Below are 22415 nucleotides of genomic sequence, written 5' to 3' on the forward strand. Positions count from 1 at the left end.
GCAAATCCGAGCGTTCTGGTTGGTTCTTAGTTGGTCCGTATTCCACATTTCTACGGAAACGGTCATAAGCTATGAATTTTTGGTCACGGACGCTGGCAATTAAAAAAAAAAAGGTTGATTGGAGTGCCATATTACTGACCTCACTCGTGCGAGTCGTATTAAGTAATATTGGCCTACGGTCGTTTTTGTATGGACCTCGCTACGCTCAGCCTTGACTGCCATAAACGCGGGCTCATATTCCTCAATACAGCTCACTCGCTTGGTTTATAAGAAGTTAGTCCTTGATTAACTAGTGTTTAAGGCAATATTTTTCTTAACTCGAATAGCTCGCTGAAAAAAAGAAATAGATGTGAGGCTGAGACAAGATCAAGCTTATTAAAGCAACATTTTTAAATCGTTCCGAGATATTTTTATCTCTTATAGAGCAGTTTAGATAGTTATAATTTCTAGATCCTGAATATAAATCGGTCAACAAAGCTTAACAGCTTTTCGGAACCACTGACTACCATGCACCTATCCGATAGCTTAAAAGAAGATTTTTGGTTAATTCAAATAGAAATTCACACTGAACACGAAGAGTTTATTCTTGTTAGAGGTAAGTTGCCCAGTCCATCAAATCCAGATCAAAAGATACGTCATTCCTTTTCAGACTTAGCTTCTAAATTCCACATACATTTGGCTACTTTCGAACTTGTAATGGTCGAAGGTACGATAAACTCCGCATCATTGCCGAAGTGATCAATGGTAACGTTCACCCACTAGCGCTTTGGAGGTTCCCTTAAAGACCTTATCGGATTTGGAACTATAATGGTCACAATCTATACTCGTATTCATACTAGGCGGGGGTCAAAGGCATAGCGTTTGGTATATTTAAAGCGGCTCTTATCCATGCAGCTTATCTAAAGGATTACCCCTCCCCTCCCGTGAGTATTAGAGGCAATGAAGCATGCTTAGATGGCGTAACTGAAGGGCTGTATTTCATTGGTAACTCCAAGATATTATATTGTCCCCTAGCAACTTATAACTTTAGTAACTCGTCCAAGTAGGGGCCTTAACTAAAAGGGCTTACCCTAGTTGATCAGACGTACGAAGAGAGAAACATTTAGGGTTCCGCTTTCGTGCTTGGCTAAATCTGTTTATTACTTCTGATCGTAGGTTCATGCAGTAAGTTTAATACAGTTTTCTTTCCATTCCTTTATTACTTCTATCATTGCAGCAGAAGTGAAATAGAAACAGTCTTGTTATTTCGAAGATAACTGACAGATCGAATTGATTTGCCGGTGACATAGGAGAGAACTTCATTACTTGGTGAGACTCATCCTTTTCATAAAAAATGGAATTTTAGCCCAGTTTAGTTACCTTTCAGTTGCAGCAGTTCTATTCTGCGCTTAAACTCAATTAAAACAAAAATAAACTACATTTCCCTTTTTCACGTAGTCTTGAGGTTCGTCACTCTTTGCTCCGTTTCTTGCTTGCCTGGAAAATGGAGAAGTTGGTTTCTTCTTTACGCTTAAGCCCGAAAGTTAGTAGGGATGATTTTGAGTCTGTTGTATTGGAGAAAATTTTTCCACACCACAAAAGGACTATCTATCAGAGAAACAAAAACTGAACGAAATCCAGGCATAAAACTAGTGATGTATGAAGGTTAATTTATTTGGTTCTAGCTTAGGCCAAAAATTTCTGTGGAATGTTCCTAGAATGAAAAACGGATCAAGGTTCTCTAAAAGGCAGAAGTCATTTCGAGATAAAAACTTGTAACCTAAGATCCTTTGCTTTGGTTATTTTGACATAATTATGCAATCGTTTTTATGTATGATTACAGAATGTTTAAAGCAAAGAAGTTCAATCTAAGTTAGTACAGCCTTCTTTTAAATGAGTGTAAACTATTAGATGTGCCATCATGTGTCTGACAACAATTTCCTTTTTGAAAAAAGAGAAAATGCCCAGAAGCCAAAGTCTTCGGTATATAATTTATACTATCGTACGCGCGCATGCGCAGTCTGAAGCATATTTTCCGAGAAAAGCGGATGCTGATAATAGCTTATTCTCAGAAGCGTTTATTTCGTTATTTTGTAGGGTCTGATCTTTTCAAAGTTAAATCTATTTTATTTACGAGAGGAGTTAAAAAAAGGTAAGTGCTATATTTTTCTCCTTTCTCTTTTTTTTAATTTCATTATGTATGCACTCACGGTCAGATGTTCTATATATCCATAAATCAAGAATGGAAATACCAATAAATTTCGGCAAACTCTTTGCAATAGCACCTTCGATATTTGAACTATGTTGGTGTTTATTGTGCATTTAAAAATTGCTTTAAGAATAGTACGACAATTAGCCATGTTTGCAGTGTAAGTCATTTCGACTGGAGTAGAAAACTTGTTCGAGGAGGTGGTGACAGTAGGGAAGAGGTCCTTCGACAGTTTTGTGAATAAATTTCGAAACCAATGGAAATTCTGTCGATCCGAAAAATAAATAGCATTGACTGAGTGTTTCAATCGCATTTTAATCGTGAATTCGTTTTTTGACACAAGTTTTTTTCGCGAAATCTCTTGACATCTTGTCTAGCTGTCACACGTACCTCAAATGGTAGATATCACAAGCTCGAGGACGGAAGCTAATTAGAAGCCCGATTAATGATCGAAGCAAAACTCAAAAGTGGATGTAACTTCGGATACAAAGCGCTCTGTCATTGGTTGTAAGAGTGTGCTCTATCAGAGTGCAAAACAAGGAGCTGAGCTAAAGCGGTCGCGCCATCTGTCAATTTTACTATGATCTACCATTTTTCGGACTTCTCCCTTCCTTTGTTTCCATTAATTGAAAGTGAAATTCGGGAAAAGTGAGCCGCAGAGTAGCAACAGAAGAACCAAACAAAGGTTTGAAACATGCCAGGCGCCCTTATTGACGTTATTATAACGTGAGCAGAGACGAAAATCCTCATAGGGAAAACGAAATAAACAATCCGAGTTTGAAAGTTAGATTGTAAGCTTACCCACGGTAATAAAAATCATACAAAGCTAACACTCGTATAGTATATAAAGTTTCGTTTTCAAAAACAAAACAGAAAAAAAACAGGAGTGATGAAAAATATAACCATACTGGCATAACTGTTAAAATTCATACAAATTATGACGGGATCATAACGACTGCGGTTACGGTCTATCGCAGCAAGCTCATATCTATCTCCGGTTATCGCAGTGAAGAAAGCCTCAGAAATTACGTCAGCCGCCCATCAAGCTTCATGTTCCTGTGAATTGGGCTGTCGTTCATTCATAAAACACACGCCTTGAGCAGTTTGTTTTCTAACTGTCGTGTCAAAAAAACCTGCTTGTTTTTATTAGCCACAATTCGGCCGGAATTCACTAAACATTTCATTTTCAGAGTTTGTATTAAAATATAAAAACTTTGGGCATAATTGTTAAATTGGACCTGCCAAACTTTTGCAGATTGTGAACTTTGATGATTTGACATCTTTGACAGCTTTAGTCTTGTTCAACCAATGAGATTATTTAAACTATTCTAGCAATTCCGATTGGCCTAGTGCAGCGTGCTTTATAAGAGTATGAAGCGTGTTTTACAACAGAACAGAGGATAGTCTCTTTATTTGTCGATCAAACACTAGCTGTTTTTGGTGAGATAGAAACTTTTTCATCTGTGTCCTAAAAATAGAACAAAAAAAATGTCCAATCTTTCATAAACTTGTCGTGACTTGGATTGTTTTTTTACGTTTAAGATTACTATGGCAATACCACAACCTTTGAGAAAAAACCCCTATCCTAGCTTTAGCCTGCAAATCAAAAGCGAGTTCAGGGTAAATGGATGACGTAATGCCTTCTTAAAGTGATTTTGTAAACCTGATGATGACTATAAGGTTAATGTTTGTACACGTGTTGACCATGAACACAAATGAAAACACCATGGTCCTGGATTGGTCGTTGTAGGAATCGCAATAATTTTAGTGGATTGCGTCGGATGCCTCACAACTTTGTGGCAGTTTGACACATGATCGGAATGTGACTACTAAGAGAAGCCTACCACTTAAAACCTATGTCTTGACTAAGCTTTTTAACGTACAAACAACCAAGTAACGCTTTGTCTGTTGCTTAGGTAAGTGCCGACAATAAACCCAATTTACCTTTCCAAGGTCAACAAACAGGTTTAAGTAAGCTCTTAGAAAAAGGTCAACAAACAGGTTTAAGTAAGCTGTTACAAAAAGTTGATTATGTAAATTCATTGTTAGTTAACTGTGCGCCGGCTGTACAATAAAAAGGGTAAGATAGTTACGCAGAAGAGTGCTTGTATCCTCTCATCTTCTCAGTTGGATGTTTTTGAGTCTGTCTCCATTATAAATTAGTAAATAAATGACTTTATGTAATTTAAAATTTCAGTGCACCAAGTGCGTTGACATTTATCTCATGGATAAAAGAAGTTTTGAGTTGTGTAAACATTTTTGTGAATTCTTGAGTTGCTATACAGATTGAGAAGATACTTTTAAAAGGGAATTGAAATGGCTTTAATCTAGCTCCCCAATTAACAATCTAGACTTAAATCTAATATGTAATAGTCCCTTACACCAAACTTGGACTTAAGTCAGGACTAATGATGGAGAAACAAATTGCGTCAGTAGTTAAGTTAGGAGCAAGAAATTATAAACTGGTTGTATTCTCTTTGTTAGGAGATATAATACCAAGAACCAATGACTCTTTATTCTCTTATTAGGGGGATCCCAAGCCCAAATTCTCTCTTATCCGTGCTTTTGAGATTGTATTCGAAAGACGTGCAGAACTGTGTGCATGGCACCGTGTTTCTGTAAGATGTAATTTCATGTTACAAGAAATGGATACAAGGGTTGACGCCATGTATTTTCGGAAACTGGCAGATATTATCATGTGTGTTCAAAATTCAGTTCAGTGATTTTTTTTGATAGTTTATAGGGCTTTAGTAGATGAATACTCAACAGATTCGTGAGAATGCTTGTTGCTTTAAATTTTAAGTAGAAAGTGTCTTAAATTGCGGACATCAACGCTTCGTTGAACACCCATAGGGACTAGATTCGCGCCAAAATTTTTCCCAAACGCTTAATTGTTATTTCACCTTTAGGGGCTATACTCCTTGGGAAAAAGACATTTTCTCCATTGCTTGTTATTAGTCTATATATTTGCACTTGTCAATTTTACTCTTGACTTGATCATTACGTGAAGCAACATCGGACTTTTGGAGGCGCACTCTTCCGTTACCGTTTGAGTAACATTTAAAACGTAAAGCACCAAAGCACTTTTACTCCTATCGTTTATTCTTTGAAAGAAATTTGTGCTTTACAGAGATCTAGCATCTAAACGCATTCCATAGAAACGCATTCCATTCTTTATCTTCCTGGATCAATATCAGTATCTGTGCAACTGCTCACCTACCCCTCCCCTAACCCAACATTAATTGACTGTTGTTGAGTTAGGGGAGGAGTAGGTGGGCAGTTGCCCAGATACTGATATTGATCCATCTTCCTTATCACTGGCCGAGACTCCATCACGTGACTTATAAAGGGTCACACATGTAGTTATACCCCTGTAAGCTACCAAGCTACTAGACTGATTCCTCGAAATATATCAAGAAAAGTAGGCCATCGACAAATGACAAATGATGGACTAATGAACTCGGTTAGGGAAAATATCGCAAGTTGCTACTGGCGAGTAGATCAGTGATTTTAATGATCTTTTCATTACTTTTAAGTATTTATCACTTTTATTCACAGCTATTCCGGCTATTAACAGTATTGGACAAGACACGTTCGAAAAGGCACACTGAGACAAGGGACAAATCAGTGGATCGTTCTGTCATCTAACGGTGAGGTCAGTAGACGGCATAAAACAAGTATGGCTCGGCTTCTACATTCTCCTGATTTAGCTTGATACAGTTCAATCAGTAATTCATTCTTTATCGATGCTTTCCGTTATGCGGAAGTACACTGGATAAATGCAACTCAATCTATCTGCTTACAGTGGGGTTTTATCTTATATACTCGCTTCGTTCAGAGGAGATCCGATATTCCGTATTATCGTATGCTATTTGTGGTTGACTAAATTCTTCACGCTGCAAACAAATATTTATGGTTCAGTAGTACTTTCGCTTTCTTATTCTGAGTATAGCTTTGAATAACTTTTCTTCCTTTTTTTCTCCTAACGAGAATTGCGTGAGTTATTTCGGAGGCAAATTTCTGGGAATTCGAGTTTGACCCCGACTTTCAATGGTGACAAGCAGTTTGTATTGGTTGGGTAGCAAGCTCTTTCTTCAAGACCTAAATGGTACTTGTGCCATTCTCTCCAGAAGAGTATGTGTAGAGGATATTGCAAGCGCACCGAAACACAGCTTAGAGCCTCGCCTCGCCGGCTCACTTACACCGGTGTGTTTCTTCTTTGAATTGTCGTTAGTGGGAGACGACCTTTTCTTACATGCACTCTTCCATGTGAACATGAAATAAGCAGATTGGCAGAATCGCTAGGACTCTTCTCCTTTGAATTGCTCGGAAATTGATCGACTATGTTTGCCATAAACGGCTAGTAGAAATTTGCGAAGTCGCAAATGATTTCTATGGTGTTACCGACGGTATAAGCCTGTATAGGGCTAGGGAGATGATTTTTTACGGAGTCAGAAATTTTAAAAGGAGGAAAGACTAGGATTCAATAAGGAGTGAAGCACTCCATCGATTTGGTGAAATCCAAAGTGACCTTATTACGCCGCTAACTGTGGACTCCAAATAAACCAAACTCACTTTTAAAGGGAGGCCAAGTGAAAATATTTTCTCGGAAATAACAATGAATAATAGGTGAAAAGGGTAAGTTTCTAAAGAAACTATGTTGCTACGTCGGTGGAGCCGCGCAATTGGTGGGAACGTGACTCTCGTTACGACCGAAGCCCGTTTCTTTCCAGCTGAGTAATCTTCTGCACGTCTGCTTTTCGTTTGGAAGGTCTACAAAGGTGTATTTTGATCAAACAGTGGAGCAAAAGAAGGAAAAACCAACTTGATGAACGTTCCCAAACAAAACCGCCAGTTACGTAAACAATACTTATTGTGACCTCGCATGTAAAATTGCCTATTCAGTTTCGTAACAATTCCCCAAACAACCTCGATTTCACGCTTCGATAGCGTTTAGTTAATTACGTGACTTCAGAGTAACACAACCGTAATCATCACGCAACATTTGAAGACGAAGCACTTAAAGGCACGTGGAATTGATTATCTAAATTTTTAAAGGATTGCTTATGAATCTCCAAGTTCTGCTCTGTTTACGAGGTTGGTATTGTAATTAAGGTTGATATACACTGCACAAGGGTTCACTATCATTTTCAGTCATCACACTGCTTCACTACATTCAGAGCTTTGAGGTAAAATAACTGACTGTTATAAAAGCATCAGTAGTTTGCAGTACACAAGCCCATCGTTAAGGCTGTTTACTCTCTAACATTATTAAATATTATTATCCGACTGCACAATGGAGAGTACAAATAACGCGCGAATAGAGTGCAAATATCCCACGATATTGTATGGTTATTTGGACAGTTGGTTATTTTGTACTGTGAAAAAACTCGCTGTTTGTATTTTGACGAGCCCGTAGCAGCACAACTTTTAAAAATACTCAGCGATACTATGCACTAAAATGTTTGATGAGATATATTTATTTGATCGACCAAAAGTAGCCTCTTTTCATTCGTTCGCTCGTGAATCAACCTTGATGGGAATGGCGTTACGTTGAATCGTGTCAGCTGGGACTTATATTTGTAATATTTCTCATTACGTGTCGTAGAGGATTTCTATGATTATAACAGTTTTAAAAATGACTCAAAAAGCTATTTGCGTAATTCAGTGTGATACTCACGTGAGAATTAAGAATATTTTGTGCTGCTCTACCTCGGCGAGGTTCACATATGTGGGAGTAAATATCGAATTTATCTACAGACTTAACGTGAATTAACTAAATTTATTCGGTCACTAAACGTAGCCTGATGAAAAAAAAACTTTGAGAAAAAAGCTAGCAAATAAATAACATTTACTCAATTTGAAATTAAACCTGTTGAGTGAGCTGTTAGTAATGTGATAGTAGCAATCATTAGCCTGTTTTGTTATTACTATTTATTCCTTAATCTCTCTTTTCCTGTACTCTTCGATAAGTTGAGTAAAAAATAAGCCCATTGTAATGCGAGAAACAGCATAGTTTTTCTTGTGCAAGGTCATATTGAATATACGTCACGCATGTAACAAAACAGCATCACGGGACGTGACATGCCAAGTGAGTTGCGACAAAAATAGGCTATTAGTCTGAGGCAGGACACATATCCAGAGTAGAGAAGAGCTGGATGCGTTATAGTTAGACCAGAAGTTTATTTATTACAATTCAGCAGCACGGAAGATGGACAAAATAATTACAGATATAAGAAGAATACTTCTTGCTTAGACAGATCACTAATAAGACACTCTAAAGATGTGATGAGTTTAAACATTAGTAAGATATACATCATAAGAATTGATATGCCAAGGGAAATTGGTGCTGACACTATGACGAGCAGATGTATCGATTAACGCTCCAAATGGCTTTCTCATTGTAAAGTTAGCTAGGTAAAACAACTCGTCTAAACAATAGTGTCTTTTTGACTTATGAGGGAAAGTAAAAGAACAAAAAAAAAAGGTTCGAGTTCTTCGCTAGAAGGGAAATAAGAAATGACTGCAAGCTATTTCAACGTTTAAAGGAATCCATCGACTTTCTTGAGATTACTTCCCATCTTCGCGAGTGACCTTCGGGAAAAAATTCGTCAGCGCGCTAGTTTCACTAAAATCCTAGCAAACTATATATCAGAAGAAAGCTTAATAAATGCAGATTACGATAAAAATATAATTAAGGGACTTTTTTTTTTAAAGGAAGTGTCAGGAGCCGGTAAGGCGTGAAACGACCGAAGGTTCTTCTTTTGAATATATTGAGTATCGGATGCAGCAGCACGAGCAAAATGGCTGCACAGTCTCATACACAAGGCATCAATCAACAAAAGTGTGACGGGCTTTTTCGATATTCTGATTGGTTCTGTAAATATCGGTATCTAAAGTTGGAGTGGCTAAAAATATGTGAGTCGTGTTGCGTAAATGGATGCCACGGGACAAATATTTCCATTATCGAAATTTCCCGACACGCTTTCGTTTGTCATTATTCCTAGGATGTTTTGACGAAATTTGACGAAAATCGGTCAAATCTATATGCCCTATAAATTCGCTCAAAGTGGTTGTATTTTTCCTAAAATCAAATGCGAGATTTTAGCTCATAAAGATTCGCAAACAACTCGCGCCACGACAGGAAATTGTTTGGCCTCCTGAAACCGCAAACCAATAGGACAACGGGACCTCCTGGCGCCAATGACGATGGATCAAGGTTTCCCGGGAAAAGTAAACCATTTCAGACACGTTTGGTCGCGCGGTGGAGCGTTAAGGAGGACGACACAATAACAAGCAAAGTTGCCAAAGGCAAAGGAAAAACCCGCGGCAAAAATGGAAAAACCGCAAAAGGAGCTGAGGAGCAAGACAACGAATCGACATACAGCTTTCAAAATTACGATTTGAGGCGATTATTAATGTTTTTGTATCAAGGCTGGTACTTGCATAAATAAAGGAGACCTCGTTTTTAACATCTTGTATGGCAAATTTTGGTTTAACGGCTACTTCTTTGTTCGAAATCTAGACGCCAGCGAGAAGCTCCGCTAGTACAAGTCGTTTTCACAAAGGAATTTTTTCTTTATTTGACAGTGGTACCATTTCTTTCTCAGTTTGGGCCTGTTTTTCTTTTCCATTTTTTTTCTAAAGGACTTTCTTCCGCATTTAATTTTTCCATAAACAAAGAGCTTTTACGTGTAAATTTTGAAAAGTGCGCGATGTAAACAAAATATGAAAATAACATGAAAATCGAGTCCCAACATGAGCGGTTACCACGAAAATTCTCCTAGCGGACTCGTCCAGGTCCGAGATTACGAAATCTTCCTGATGTTTTAACTTTTATTTGAAAATGCTTTTTTCTAAATAACTCGGATGCTTTTAAAGGTTTTTCGACATTTTTTTATGGAAACATTAGGTTTAAAGTTTGAATTTAATCGATTAAATCGATTTTATCGGCCTCTGAAGGTGGGAAGTAACCTTAAGAGGGTGGTGACGGAAGGCTTTGCCAAGATCCATTGATAAGCCTCGCTAAGATTTTAAAAAATACCTCGAAGTTGTGAAGGAAAACATTAATGAAATAGAGGAAAGTCTAAGTTACACACAAGAAGATGTTGATTCACTGAAAAAGGATGTGGAAAACTGTCTTTCTGTGTGTCAACTGTCTCAGAGAAACAGTTGACACACAGGATCAGAGGAACAGTTGACATACAGGATCAGAACAGTTGACATACAGGATCACAGGAACAGTTGACACACAGGATCAGAGGAACAGTTGACATACAGGATCAGAGGAACAGTTGACATACAGGATCACAGAAACAGTTGACACACAGGATCAGAGGAACAGTTGACTCACAAGATCAGAGGAACAGTTGACACACAAGATCAGAGGAACAGTTGACACACAGGATCACAGGAATAGTTGACATACAGGATCAGAGGAACAGTTGGCATACAGAATCAGAGGAACAGTTGACACAAATGATCAGAGAAACAGTTGACATACAGGATCAGAGGAACAGTTGACATACAGGATCAGAGGAACAGTTGACTCGCAGAATCAGAGGAACAGTTGACATACAGGATCAGAGGAACGGTTGACACCAAGGATCAGAGTAACAGTTGACACACAGGACTAGAGGAACAGTTGACATACAGAATCAGAGGAACAGTTGACACACAGGATCAGAAGAACAGTTGACTGACAGGACCAGAGGAACGGTTGACATACAGGACCATAGGAACATTCGACCTACAGGATCAGAGGGACAGTTGACACACAGAACCAGAGGAACAGTTGACACACAGGATCAGAGGAACAGTTGACACAGGATCAAAGGACCATTGGGCACACAGCACCAGAGGTCTTTTATCACACTGGACCAGGGGGACAATCCTTTAATAACGCCTCTACTGCCCATAATAAATAATGAAAAGAAGTCTTTCTCAATGAAACTTAACTAATTAAATTAGCCTTGAAAATATCTTGTCTATGAATCTCCCTTTACAATGTGTTTGTGGACCAAGGTTTCAAATGCAATTTATGAAAGATAATTTTTCTTTTTTTTTGCAAGAAAAAGAAAACGGTTCTTTGCTCTTAAAGTTTGAATAAGATATAGAGATTGCTTCATGGAAAATGCGCGCGTACGATTTTTATTCACGAGTTGTGTAGTATCAGAAAACGAACGAGTGAGCGCAGCGAACGAGTGAGTTTTCTGATACGTATCAACGAGTGAATGAAAATCGTACAAAGCATTTTCCATGCTGTAATGTGTTTATTTCATAGGTGCCGAGATTTTTTCGTGTTGTCTTTGGTAGACAAATAGCACAAATGGGGCGATGAAAAGCGTAAAAAGTAGTTTAAAAATTTCTCAACAACAAGTTAATAAAAGTGCATAAAGTTCATAACACTTAAGCTTACCTGTGTTCATCAGATATCAATAAAGTTCAATGTCTATTAATATTGTAATAAAGGAATAGCCCTTTTTCTTCAAATGTCGTTCGAAGCTGGCCATTAAACTTCGAAGCGAAGTCGGCTCGTACTGGTTGCCATCTTTAGTGCGTACGGAGATAATAAATTCGCTAATGAATTCATTCAACTCAGCCGCTGGAATATCTTCAATTTTCCTGTCTTCGTCCTTCGTTTTCAAAAATCTTTCAAGCAATCTTACACCTCTTTCAGTTTTTTGAGCGGTATTTTTGTTTTCGTGTTCTAAAATGAATTCTTCAACTGAGTAAACAGAAGCGAACCTTCCCACAGCCATTTTTCAAAGCGCGCGGGTTTTGTGCAACGGCTCTCGCATGACGTTCTCTTCAGTACGTTCATTCATCATTAGTGAAATTTCGTCGTTCGCGTTGCTGATTGGACGAACGATAATTTTTCACGGTGAAATTTTGTCGTTCGTACTCCTGATTGGCTACATTTAGAATCAGTACGAATTTTATTCACTACGATTTTTGTGGGTAAATCTCAGTACCTATGAAATAAAGCGTATTACTCCAGCCAGGTGACATGGCCAAGCACTTTATCTCGCACCATATTCGGCACGCACTTTGTCTCGACTCCAGTCGGCACGCACTCTATGTCACACCCTATTCGGCACTCACTTTGTCTCGCTCTCTACTCGGCAAGCACTTTATCTCGGACCCTATTCTGCATGCACTCCATTCGGTACGCACTCTATCTCACAAGGTATTCGGCACGCACTCTGTCTCGCTCTTTATTCTGCAAGCATTTTATCTCGCACTCTATTCGGCAAGCATTTTATCTCGTACTCTATTCAGCAAGCATTTTATCTCGCACTCTATTCAGCAAGCATTTTATCTCGCACTCTATTCGGCAAGCATTTTATCTCGTACTCTATTCAGCAAGCATTTTATCTCGCACTCTATTCAGCAAGCACTTTATCTCGCACTCTATTCGGCAAGCATTTTATCTCGTACTCTATTCAGCAAGCATTTTATCTCGCACTCTATTCAGCAAGCATTTTATCTCGCACTCTATTCGGCAAGCATTTTATCTCGTACTCTATTCAGCAAGCATTTTATCTCGCACTCTATTCAGCAAGCACTTTATCTCGCACTCTATTCGGCAAGCATTTTATCTCGTACTCTATTCAGCAAGCATTTTATCTCGCACTCTATTCGGCAAGCATTTTATCTCGTACTCTATTCAGCAAGCATTTTATCTCGCACTCTATTCGGCAAGCATTTTATCTCGTACTCTATTCAGCAAGCATTTTATCTCGCACTCTATTCGGCAAGCATTTTATCTCGCACTCTATTCAGCAAGCATTTTATCTCGCACTCTATTCAGCAAGCACTTTATCTCGCACTCTATTCGGCAAGCATTTTATCTCGCACTCTATTCGGCAAGCATTTTATCTCGCACTCTATTCAGCAAGCATTTTATCTCGCACTCTATTCGGCAAGCACTTTATCTCGCACTCTATTCGGCAAGCATTTTATCTCGCACTCTATTCGGCAAGCACTTTATCTCGCACTCTATTCGGCAAGCACTTTATCTCGCACTCTATTCGGCAAGCATTTTATCTCGCACTCTATTCGGCAAGCATTTTATCTCGCACTCTATTCAGCAAGCATTTTATCTCGCACTCTATTCAGCAAGCACTTTATCTCGCACTCTATTCGGCAAGCACTTTATCTCGCACTCTATTCGGCAAGCACTTTATCTCGCACTCTATTCAGCAAGCACTTTATCTCGCACTCTATTCGGCAAGCACTTCTTCTCGCACTCTATTCGCACGCACCCCACTCACAACTTATTCGGCACGCACTCTATTTCACACCTTGTTCGGCAAGTACTTTATCTCGCATTCTATTTGGCAAGCACTTTATCTCGCACCCTATTTGGCACGCACTCTATCATACACCCTCTTCGGCTCGCACTCTATCTCACACCCATTCGGCACGCACTCTGTCTCGCTCTCTATTCGGCAAGCACTTTATCTTACACTCTATTCGGCACGCACTTTATCTCAAACTCTATTCAGCATGCACTCTATCACGCATTCTCTTCGGCACGCACTCTATCACACATTCTCTTCGGCACGCACTCTATCTCACACCCTATTCGGCACGCACTCTATCTCACACCCTATTCGACACGCACTCTATCTCACACCCTATTCGGCACGCACTCTATCTCACACCCTATTCGGCACGCACTTTATCTCGCACTCTATTCAGCATGCACTCTATCACGCACTCCATTCGGCACACGCTTTATCTCGCACTCCATACGGCACGCGCAATAAACCTGCACTTAGAATTTATTAGATAACTACTCTCTTACTCTTGCCGGCATTCTATTCGGCACGGAAAGAGAAAGGGCCAAAGACTGAGCGTTGGTTTTGGATCATTTTGATTTAGCCAAGACACTGCATGTTTCCATTCGCCTATGAACCGTGATGGACTAATTTCATCTCAAGGCGCTGACTATGAGGTCAGGCAACTGGAGCATGTTTAAGTGATTAGTTCAGACCCTGCGTGACACTAAAAAATATTGAATTTAGCCGCTGAGCCAACTGTGTAAACCTTCAAAAGATCGTACAAGAGGCAGAAAACCGAAGTTTAAAGAGTGTTAACTTCCCTCCCAAGTTTTCTTGAACGCTGAAAAGGTAAATAGGTTTGATAGTAATTGACAGGCGGTTCGACTCCAGAATTCGGCGAAGCCGCCGATGATACATCCACCGGAAGCAACGTATAAAAATATGCAAAGGTAAAATGTTGGTTACAGCACTAACCACAAAAGAGACCGACTTCACCTCTATTTGGGAATGCCCTTTTTAATGTGTCTGTGACCAAAGTCGTTACATAGAATAACCAAAAACCAGATTATGTATCATAAGTTAGACAGCTTTTCGTAGGTTGCACGCGATTTAGAGCAGAGAATAGTTGTTTGTTAATTACCTTTGGGTGCAATTATTTTATTGCTGAACTTGTTCATTATAACATTCGCTCATAATATTCGAGAGATAGCCATGTATGGCATCCTTTTTTTTTCGTAAATAAAGGAGTAATTTTCTAAAGAAACTCTGATGCTGAGCAAGTGATTTGTCGACGCGACCAATATGATGCCTACGTAAGCACATTATCTAAATGCGCAAGAGGTAAAACCATCGTTTGACTCATTTAGTCACTTTATGATCTGCAAGTAGATAGGATGTGCAATCCCAAAGCATCTTCACACTTTAAAAGGAACAAGTTTGTCGAAACCGATGAAAATAATTATAATAATGATAGAAATTGCACATAACCATTGTGAGCAGTTAATATAAACGTAAGGGATACGCGTGATTAACTGCTGTGATATAAGAATTAAACGTGACTTTTGTACTGATAACTTTCCTCATTTACTCAATGTTGATGACTTCCATTATGGTTGTCGAGCTGTATTTAAAGCAGTAGTGAACTCTATTTCAACTCGATTGAAGAGTCATTGGTGTCTTTGAGAGAAAGAATATATGAAATAATAAAATAAAAACTATCATGAGGTAAATAATAAAAACACGTTTATTATCTGATTTACAATGTCAGTAATATTGACATCATATCATTAGTAGGTCATTGAACATGTTCCACCATCTTAGTGCATGAAATTTAGAAGAGAACTTCCCTTTGGAAGAAGTATGTTTACGTGGTAACCGAAATTTGTTTTAACCTCTGAGTCCATCAAATTCACAGTAAAATGCTAGACCTTGATTAGAGCTATGCTTATATGTATTTGTCCCCTTGAAGAACTTATGTGTCCTATGCCTCCATGTTATGTAGTCTTCTCTTTATCTCTCTCGGGAGTTGACAAGTCCCAGGTTATCTAGAAGAGTTTTATATTTCTTAGTTTTACTGTTAGTAATAATTCGAAATATATATTTTATTTACAACTGCCTACATTAAAGAAATGCAACATTTACTGAAATTTTGGGGGTTAGGCGTAAAGAGAGTCAAGAAGTCTTGTAAAGCCTTGCTTTGAGTCACTGAGAGTGTGTCTGAATCTTCTGACGACTTTTACTGGAGTGTTTGCCTTCCACAGACCTTAGAAATTCGCTTGAAAATTTTGAGTATGTTCACCAATTAACTCCTAATGATCGATGCTCTCTTTCATATCAATTTCCACGTTTCTGACATTGAGGGTTGAGATGCAGTTTTTTTTTTTTCTAGAAATCATTGCTTGTAATTTTTTATGTGTACCTATTGACAATTATGGCTAATTAATTTTCCATTCTTCGATGAAGTTCCACGGAATCTTTGCCAGAGTTGTAGATTCGCTAATCATCGGCGTGAATAGGTAATTAAGTTTTATTAACACCATAATATATTCATTTATTAAAGTGCTGAAGAAAAATCGACCCAAAACACTTTCTCGGGGAGTTTTTTTTGCAATGACGATCCATGGTAAATATGTATCATCGAAGTAGTCCCTGAGTAGAAAGCAAGCTTGTACGTTGAGGCCATAGGCTGAGTTTGGCAGGCAGAGGGTTGGGTGTAAAGCTATCAAAAGCCTTCGAGATTTATTGATGTCACTACAACCATAATATCTATGTTGAAGTAGTGCTGTTTTACATTTGAAGTATTTACGCTATGCAATTAGGCTGTCAGCTACGATACCATTGAAATATGTTCATTTATAAGAGCAGCAAGTAATTTTTCGAACAAATCATGGAATCCGGGTATTATAAAATATGTATTTAGCTCTTGAAAACTCATCGTCTTTCTTAAAAACAGATGCTACTTGACTCTTCTTCCAGCAGTTCACTCAGCAAATCTGAATAATTGAGGCATTTAAGATGGTGGATAGAGGACCTGATGTAATGAAAGTAGAATTCTTGAAGGAACGTGAAGTTACCAAATCGTTTTTCTGGAATACAGTCACCTCCGTGATCTGAACTCATCGCTTTAATAAATCACAGTACAGCACCCCTTCAAACACTTGTGATGAGTGAATGAGTAAGAAAGACAACAGTATTTAGAATTGCTGATACCTCTGATGGACATTAAGGCTATGCTAACTCAGCAATGTAGGATCTTGTGCTGTCTGCGACGGAAAAGTGCTGGCAATGTTATGGGCTCACAGTTTTAATATAATTACGCAACTTAGCTTACATTTTCAAGATGATATTTCCAAAAGCACATTTTACGTGAAGACGCCCAAGATAGTTAGCGTCATCAAATTTTTTTAAGATACTGGAGCGACTTCTTCCCTGCTAGGGATTCCTTTAGTTGTTGTGTAAGCACTTTATTTCAACACTTCCTCCAGGAGAGAGTCTCCCTCCATCAGCATTGTGAATGGAGCACGAAGCAAAACTATAATCACTTTTTGAAGCACGCTGGTTGAGCAGACAGCATAGATAAATTTACCCACGTTAAGTCTGAATAAATATTGTGGGTGGGTTCTCAAAGATGAAAAATACCTAACAGGAGATTTGAATTGTCATATGCATTTAAAGCATATGATAGTATAAGCCTACGTTGAGACTTTCCATCCTCTCCAAAGATTCTCTCGGCTGCCATAATCATCTCGTTTTTTTTGCTTGGTATTAGTAACCATGATTTAGTTTAAATATACTTGTTTTAATACTTTTCTTTGTACCTTTTTCAGCTGACAGTTCTACAGGAGTAACATTACAAAGCTGAGCCAAAATTTTTTTCACAAAAAAAAAAAAGAGAAATCGTTAAGGTAAACCTTCATGCTCCAGGAATAAACATCTATCATCTTATGCCCCATTCACACCAAAGCTTAAACATGTTTAAAAGTTGTTTTGTTAAACACAGTTTAATTTTTTTTTTCTTCATAGAAACTATTTAACCGAATATTTTTGACTTGAATGTAGCACATTGGAAATGCAAGTTAGCAAGTACTTGAATCCAATGGAAAATCAAGTTTTTCAGTTCTCTGTTTATAATTTTCATTCAATGAAAACCAGTTTAACAAAACATGTTTTGCTGGTGTGAATGGGGTATTAGTAACCTCCTTATTGTGTTTGCAGCATATCCAGGTCTGAAAATACTGGTGGTAAACAATGCAGATATTTTTATTGACCGCTAGTATCGTAGTAGGGAGTATATTCCTATGATTTTGTGGAAAGAGTAATGATGAATAAGCCCTCTCCCTACCCATTTGTGTAAAATCATAGACTAGGGAGATTAATTTGCATTTTTAATGTTGCCTGGTCGGGCGGTCGAAGGTCAAAAATAAGGAGAGGCGAGGGCCATTCACTTTAACTGCAAATCAAACATGGCCGAACGGATAAACGATCGCGAGCTTAGAACGTTTGCTCGCACTAATAAGACGCCTGCACTGAGGGCTATTTTGAATGCTGCGTTTTGGAAATGTTGAAAAAGCGGAATTTTTATCGTGACTCAGAAGTAAGTTCCTCTCCAAATTTCTATAACACGGCATTACATTCTACCTTCTGCTGTCTACTATTCAATATTTTGAACCTGTTATCTAAATGGCTTGGAAGTTCTAAGATGCTGATTTCTCTCATTTCAACCTTCTCTGTCATGGTAGGCCAGAATGAGAGTGTGTCTGGGAAGGTTTTTGATTGATTCAAACACAATAGGCCTTTCAGAAAACATTTCAGCATCTTTAGTTTTAGTGATATTCACAGTATCGCATCCGTATAAGTGTTTTCTTGCACTGGTACGATTATGTTATCGCTTTACAAATTCACCTTTTCCTTTAATGGTGGTTTGCTCGCGTAAAAAAGGAAGCTCTTAACCCTTCTCGATCAGGTTTAGCAAGATGTTGTTGTAAATTGGGTTGATTACGGTTTACTTAAAGGGCTCACTTCACAAAAATCATTCGTGAAATTCTAAAATTTTCTTAGATACATCAAAAGATTGCTATTTGAAATATTCGTGTTTTGAATCAGAAGTATTTTGATGAAAAGGTACATTCGATTTCGACGTCGATAAAAGATGCTTCCGTAAGCACAATTGAAATCATCTGCTCGTTTAAGAAAAAAAATCAATAATAATAATAATAATAAAATTTCCGAACGAATCGATATAGATGTTAAGGTATTTTTATTTAGATGATATTATCCGAACGAATCGATATAGATGTTAAGGTATTTTTATTTAGATGATATTATTGCCTCGCAAATTTTTTTGCAAAATACGTTCAAAAACTGAAGTCAACTTGTTATTCTGGCGACGGGTACTTGATTAATATTTATATGCTTCTCGCTTGTTGAATGGACGTATTGTATAGCTGTTGCCTATAGTTTTGAAATCTGTTTAATTTTTCGAGGAAGAGAAGCTAAATTTGATGCGAAATAATGAAACTTGTAGAGCGTGCTGTCTGTGAGAAGTATTTTGTCAAGTGATTTATTTTATAACGAAAACAAGATTTCCCAAAGGAAGTCCAGATAGACACGTAGCATCATGATTTTATTTAGAGTCTCTGACGGGGCAAAGTCAAAGCGCTTATTTTATTTTGTGGCCAAATCTATCGTTCTTATTTCAGCATTGTGAAAGTTTGACTTTGGTCATTATAAAGGAAAAGCGATATAAATTGATGACCTTTATCAAAAGATTTGACGTACGGAAATCTTACCAGTCTCGGCTTTGTTCTACTTTCAGTAGTCGCGTTGCACCTCTTCATCCCTCCAGTAAAAGTCCTGATTGCACCGTTTTAAGGCTACATTTAGCCATGTGTTGGTACATCGACGTATTCTGTCTTGTGCAAATTGTTTCTCGGGCTACGTTACCGCCTGACAGAAAAAGAGTTTTCCTCGCGTGTTCGATTATTACTGAAACTTACTATGCCATTGAAAACCTCGTGGCATATTTTAACTAAAATTAGGTTCCTATTACTGCCAACCAATTATAGCTCGGCAAATACCCTCGTGATGAGTGCGTGATCATGTAGAATTAGCATTTCGCCATAATTTTGCCTGTTTTGTTACCATTGTTCGCATTCATTGAGCAATATTTTATTTATTGCGGCAAAGATAATTTCATCTTGAGTGAAAATTGATTATCATTTATTTGTCAATAAATTAGCTCTTGGTGGTGATTTAAGTATTTTAAGCTAAGGTTTTGCCTTTTGGCTATTTCAGCTACATCGGTTTTGATAAAAATCAACGGTTGTATTGATGAAATACAAGAATTCCCCCGTTGTTACGACGAATTTCTCTTTCTCTTAGGAATAGTAAACCTAGAAATGTATAACTCGCTAAAATGGCCTCGTTGCCAGAAAGTAAGCGGTCAGAAAACAAGCAATGCACTGTGTTTGCCATTTTCAGCTTTATTCCATTTTCAGCATTTTCAGTTTTATTCCAAAGAGGGGTTGTAAATATTCCCATAAAAACTCTCATATTTTCCCCATGATTTTTATTACGCAAGAGGATCATCTCACAGCTGGAGCTTGGGCTGCCTGTGGGTAGACGGGCAAATTTTGACAAATTGATAGCTGATGTTTATCTAAGCCATCTTTTTTTTTTTAGATATGAGTCGCATTTAGGCAAAGTTGTCAACTTTTCCGGCGAAAAAACCACAGAAAATTTGAAACCACAACTGGAAAGCAAACTTTTGCTTTCAACTATCAGGGTCGCACTAGGTGAAAAAATATGTCAGTGATGACACTTTGCATAACTTAAATAAACCAGACACACTTTTATCCACGTGTTGTCGGAAGAGAGCAACTTAAAATGAAAAAGGAAAACAAACGGTAAAAAATGCGTCCCGTTGAAGCACTGTTGATAACGATCACTGTGATACTTTTTTTTATTCAGTTAAGTCAAGAGCACTTATTTTTCTTTCGTATGATGTATGAAAGATGGGCTAACGAATGTTTTAAAAATGTTTTGATTGCCGCCATGATAAGAGCGAGAAATCGACATCAGCGAAGATTACTTCGAGCACCATATGCCTGGTCAGTTCCTCGACCAGTAGAGTCGTGGTTTGACTTACACTACTACGATCCAACGATACCTCAAGAATTTTTGTCCCCCGATGTTGTCTCACGCTTTTCGGGCTTCCCTGTGTTCAAAGCGGTCAAAATTTTCGGTCCATAATCTCAGCAACATTGTTTCTTAATCGTTCGACCAGCAAGCATACACACATCTTTCCCTAGCAGAAGACGACGACAAACTTGGTCCTCTGAGTTCGACGAGCTCCGGAGACAACGATGCAGAGAAATTCTGCGAAGGGCTTTCAATAGTTGTCTCTTCAGAACTATAACTTTGGCCTTGAGAATACATATATTGCGGATGCTCTGCACTGCCACCGAAAAAAACGGGGAACTGTGGTGAATTGTAATAATTATAAAATCCACTTCCGTCCATGGTAAAGAAAGAGCGCGAACTGAAGCAGTTCTCGCGCGCTGTTTAATTTTATTGCATGTTTTCTCTTTGCTGTTCAGTGACAAGTGATGACAGTTTTCGCTGCGATTCCTTTTGTTAACCCCGAGTTTTCCGAAATCTGCCTGCCCCACCCAGACACAACAGCACCTCTGATGTTTTTGCCGATGTCCATAAATTTTCCAAACCATAAAAGTTAGCTAGGAAAAGCACTAGGAAAAGTGTCTCGTTGGCAAATTTTGACCGCAAGGTAAACAAATTCTCGCGAAACTTTGCTTAGTGCTTAGTGCGACCTATGCCTTGGAATCAAATTGAAATATCAACGTTAACCATATAGCCTCTTCAACGAACAAGCATATATGATTGTGGTAGATTCGGGCTTCCCCCTCGTCATCTATTATGACTATGTTTATTATTATTATTATTATTATTATTATTAGAAATATCGTGCTCATGATCCAATTTTTATGCCTGAAGTAAAAGGATATGTTTTATTTTCCATGTACTATAAACTTTTTCAGTTTCTTTACATTATATTATATTATTATATATATATCATTATATTTTTTTCACGGTGTGATTATAATTACAGAGACAGGTGGACAAAGTCAAGGAAATTTCCCACCTTCTCTGTCATTCCACATAAAGCATGCCTGGACATCGCCTTTCAAAAAGGGACAAAGGGGCTGTAGCCGAGAAGTACTTTTGCGTATACTGTCTACTGCTTTTAAGAGACGCCATGCAGACAAGTTGTGGACATTTTTATTGCCAGTCATGTTTAGTAAATCTCATTGAGTAAGTGTGCATTCGAAGATTTTAAACTATTATTTTTGCTGTTTTATGTTATCATCACTAAGGATGTACTGTGAATGAAAGTGATCCTCGCAGTAATGTACACTACTAAGGCAGTAGTGAAAATAAGGCCTGAAAAAAAAATTTCAGGCCTGTACGGCATTTGAACCCATGACCTCTGCGATACCGGTGCAGCGCTTCACCAACTGAGCTAACAAGCCAACTGGGAGCTGCTCATGATGTTGGTTCTAAATAAAGCCGTGAAGTGATGACTAAATGGTTAAGAATATATGAAAGTCATATATTTGAACTGCGGATAAAGACGTGAATGAAAGTGATCCTCGCAGTAATGTACACTACTTAGGCAGTAGTGAAAATAAGATGTACTCGTTACACTATTTATATTAGAAGATATCTAAATGATTCCTGTTCCATCTTACAAATCAGTGACTATTTTTTTTTTCTGTTAGGGATAAAACTTCCATGGGAATGATATGTTTAAAAGATCAGACAAGGCTTCTGCCCACTCAGGTTTGGATTTTGTTTTCCCTGTATTGTGTCTTTTTCAAACGCGATCTTATGTAATTACAACTTTTATAATCAAAAAGCGA

The 22415-nt window shown here is 38.1% G+C and overlaps 1 protein-coding gene and 1 long non-coding RNA gene across 4 annotated transcripts in view; one reads left to right on the forward strand and one right to left on the reverse strand.

Moving 5' to 3' along the window:
* The window catches only part of LOC149047189 (TNF receptor-associated factor 2-like), a 36834-nt gene that overhangs the window by 6192 nt on the left and 8227 nt on the right, over positions 1 to 22415 (forward strand). Inside the window, exons 2-5 of one of the 3 annotated variants that reach the window (XM_089204793.1) lie at positions 2077 to 2131; positions 5747 to 5843; positions 21605 to 21807; positions 22275 to 22335. In XM_089204793.1, the coding sequence (XP_089060919.1) occupies positions 21662 to 21807; positions 22275 to 22335 (207 nt within the window). In that variant the 5' untranslated portion in view covers positions 2077 to 2131; positions 5747 to 5843; positions 21605 to 21661. Of the gene's footprint in view, positions 1 to 2076; positions 2132 to 5746; positions 5844 to 17303; positions 17382 to 17915; positions 18071 to 21604; positions 21808 to 22274; positions 22336 to 22415 lie in introns of those variants that run through there. The other 2 variants (XM_089204792.1, XM_089204791.1) reach the window with 2 other exon arrangements.
* LOC149047190 (uncharacterized) lies at positions 15197 to 19512 on the reverse strand. Its single transcript, XR_016186098.1, has 2 exons — positions 19266 to 19512; positions 15197 to 15521 (listed from the first exon to the last, which is right to left on the reverse strand). It is a non-coding gene; the product is annotated as an uncharacterized LOC149047190 (long non-coding RNA).

Source organism: Pocillopora damicornis, chromosome 4 (genome assembly GCF_964200805.1).
Source record: "Pocillopora damicornis chromosome 4, jaPocDami1.2, whole genome shotgun sequence".
NCBI lineage: Eukaryota > Metazoa > Cnidaria > Anthozoa > Scleractinia > Pocilloporidae > Pocillopora > Pocillopora damicornis.